This window comes from Ylistrum balloti, unplaced genomic scaffold (genome assembly GCF_031769215.1).
Source record: "Ylistrum balloti isolate Yb309-2 unplaced genomic scaffold, AGI_CSIRO_Ybal_v1 Utg370728, whole genome shotgun sequence".
Lineage (NCBI taxonomy): Eukaryota > Metazoa > Mollusca > Bivalvia > Pectinida > Pectinidae > Ylistrum > Ylistrum balloti.
In genome coordinates, this window is record NW_026782431.1 from 125,877 (window position 1) to 128,051 (window position 2,175).

General features: G+C 36.3%; 1 protein-coding gene across 1 annotated transcript; it reads left to right on the forward strand.

Annotated features, from left to right (window-relative positions):
* The first annotated feature begins 668 nt into the window (after nucleotides 1-668).
* Nucleotides 669-1,766, forward strand: LOC132557797 (G-protein coupled receptor dmsr-1-like). The gene has a single exon (XM_060222326.1). The coding sequence runs from the start codon at nucleotides 669-671 to the stop codon at nucleotides 1,764-1,766; it is 1,098 nt and encodes a 365-aa protein (XP_060078309.1).
* The last annotated feature ends 409 nt before the right edge of the window (nucleotides 1,767-2,175 follow it).

Below are 2,175 nucleotides of genomic sequence, written 5' to 3' on the forward strand. Positions count from 1 at the left end.
TTACGCTTATCATAACGGTTTGGTTTTCCATGTTGATTTTGTGGCAGTAAAACATCCAATGTGTGTCATTATACCGATTACAGGGCCATTACTAATACATAATGACCTATTTATAATACGTTTGTGCCTTGGATTATTCCATACCTAACATATCCTCATCGAATTTCGATTTTTATCTTTTATATCTTAGCGATAAGGCATGATAATTCCTTTATTTTATTTTAGATACACCTCCCCAACTGTAGAATGCGTGTATTTAGTACAGACAGACCCAACACAGCTACGCGAAAACGTTGTCGAGCTAGAAACATACATTGTTGAAAAATCGTCATTAATTGATAAGAATGTTCCTTAATAGATCTTCAAATTATGAACTGTAATGGATGCTAGCTGAGTGTTATAATTTAGTATGCTTGGAATACTATATACGGTCTTAAAAAGAATTTTCTTGTACACAGGTTTCTGGCAATACGACTTTCTAATGAATAAATTTATTGTATTTCATTGTGTTTGAATGTATACATTATAGTAAGCTATTTTCTGTTCAGTTCTTTTTTTTCTTTTTGCAGGAATTTCTCAGGAAAGTCCGTCACCATGATTACAATGAAAATATGACGTCATAATTTCAAGACCGTTATCTGAAAAGTAAACCAGAAAATTCAGGAGATATGAGTTATAAGGTGAACATTAGCATCACAGAAACATTTAGGAACGAAGCTTTAGAGATAGCTAGTGCCCATTATATGTATTACCATGGGTACATTAGTTTGGTTGTGTGCCTATTCGGAATACCCTCCAATGTGATTAATATAACTGTGTTGACGAGACGACATATGAGAACTCCTATTAACTTTATCCTGACGTGGATGGCCGTATCGGACATGTTGACCATGATCTCCTATGTACCGTTTGCTGCACACTACTATTGCTCTTTCTCGCCTTATACTGTGTCCCCACAGAAAAACAGTCTACCTTGGATGCGTTTCTTGTTGTTCCACATCAATTTCACTGCTACAACACACACTGTCTCAATATGGCTGGGCGTGGCACTCGCAATATTTCGATTTGTCCATCTACAGTCACCCGCAAAGGGAAGTCTTACTCACATGCGAAGGAAAATTCGTGCTCGAATAGTAGTGTTCGTCATCTACATAGGATCTGTTTTACTATTGATTCCAAATTTTATCTCCAATAAACTTGTGCCGTTATCAGAAAATTCAACTATATACATACTGGAGGATTTTCGTCTAGGGAGTACTGATGTTAAACCTGTTGTAATGATAAACTTACTTTTATACAGCGTTATAGCGAAATTCCTACCATGTATTCTGATTACTGTGTATGGGGGTATACTTTTACGCACACTGCGTAACAAGATGAAAGTAAAACGCCGGATGTGGACAAATAACAATCTTATCACACATAAATCTTATGATACCACAAAAACAACCTATATGCTATTTGTGGTCATTATTCTATTTGTAGTGACAGAACTTCCACAAGGAATACTTATTCTTTTGAGTCTTTTTCTCAAAGGTTTCTTCGAGCATGTTTATATTCCCTTGGGTGACGTCATGGACATTGTAGCGCTAATCAACAATGCCATTAACTTTATCTTGTATTGTACCATGAGCAGTGATTTTAGAAAAACGCTTGTGGAAATGGTATGTCAATTGCGAAAACGAAAAGCCAAATCAAGAAAGCAAATACCAGCCCAAAACAGCGCCCGAGTATACCAGAGTTTACTGACGCGAGTAAATTCATGAGTGTCGTATCATTAATATATCTGCATCTGGTTAACGTTGATTAAGAAATGTCTTTTGAATATCAATTAAGTGATAAACGAACAAATTCAATAACATTACGCGTACGCATGCGTCATAAGTCAACAACGCATTGATTTCAACAATAGATAGAGAACTTAATATTGATTTTCTGTGCACAATTCACTAATAGCCGGAAGTATTATTAAGTGCAAATAAAGCCCAGCTTTTACAAGGACTTTCCTCGGTGAATAACCCTCTGAAGACTTCCGGAACGCACAAACGGTGAAATCAAAGGAGATGCATTAATATGCTGCGTTAGGACGTGGTATGTCTTATTCACTACCACACAATGCATGTTCTTCGATTTATCATTTCGCTTTTGGTGTTGATCACTCACTTCAGTAAGGTC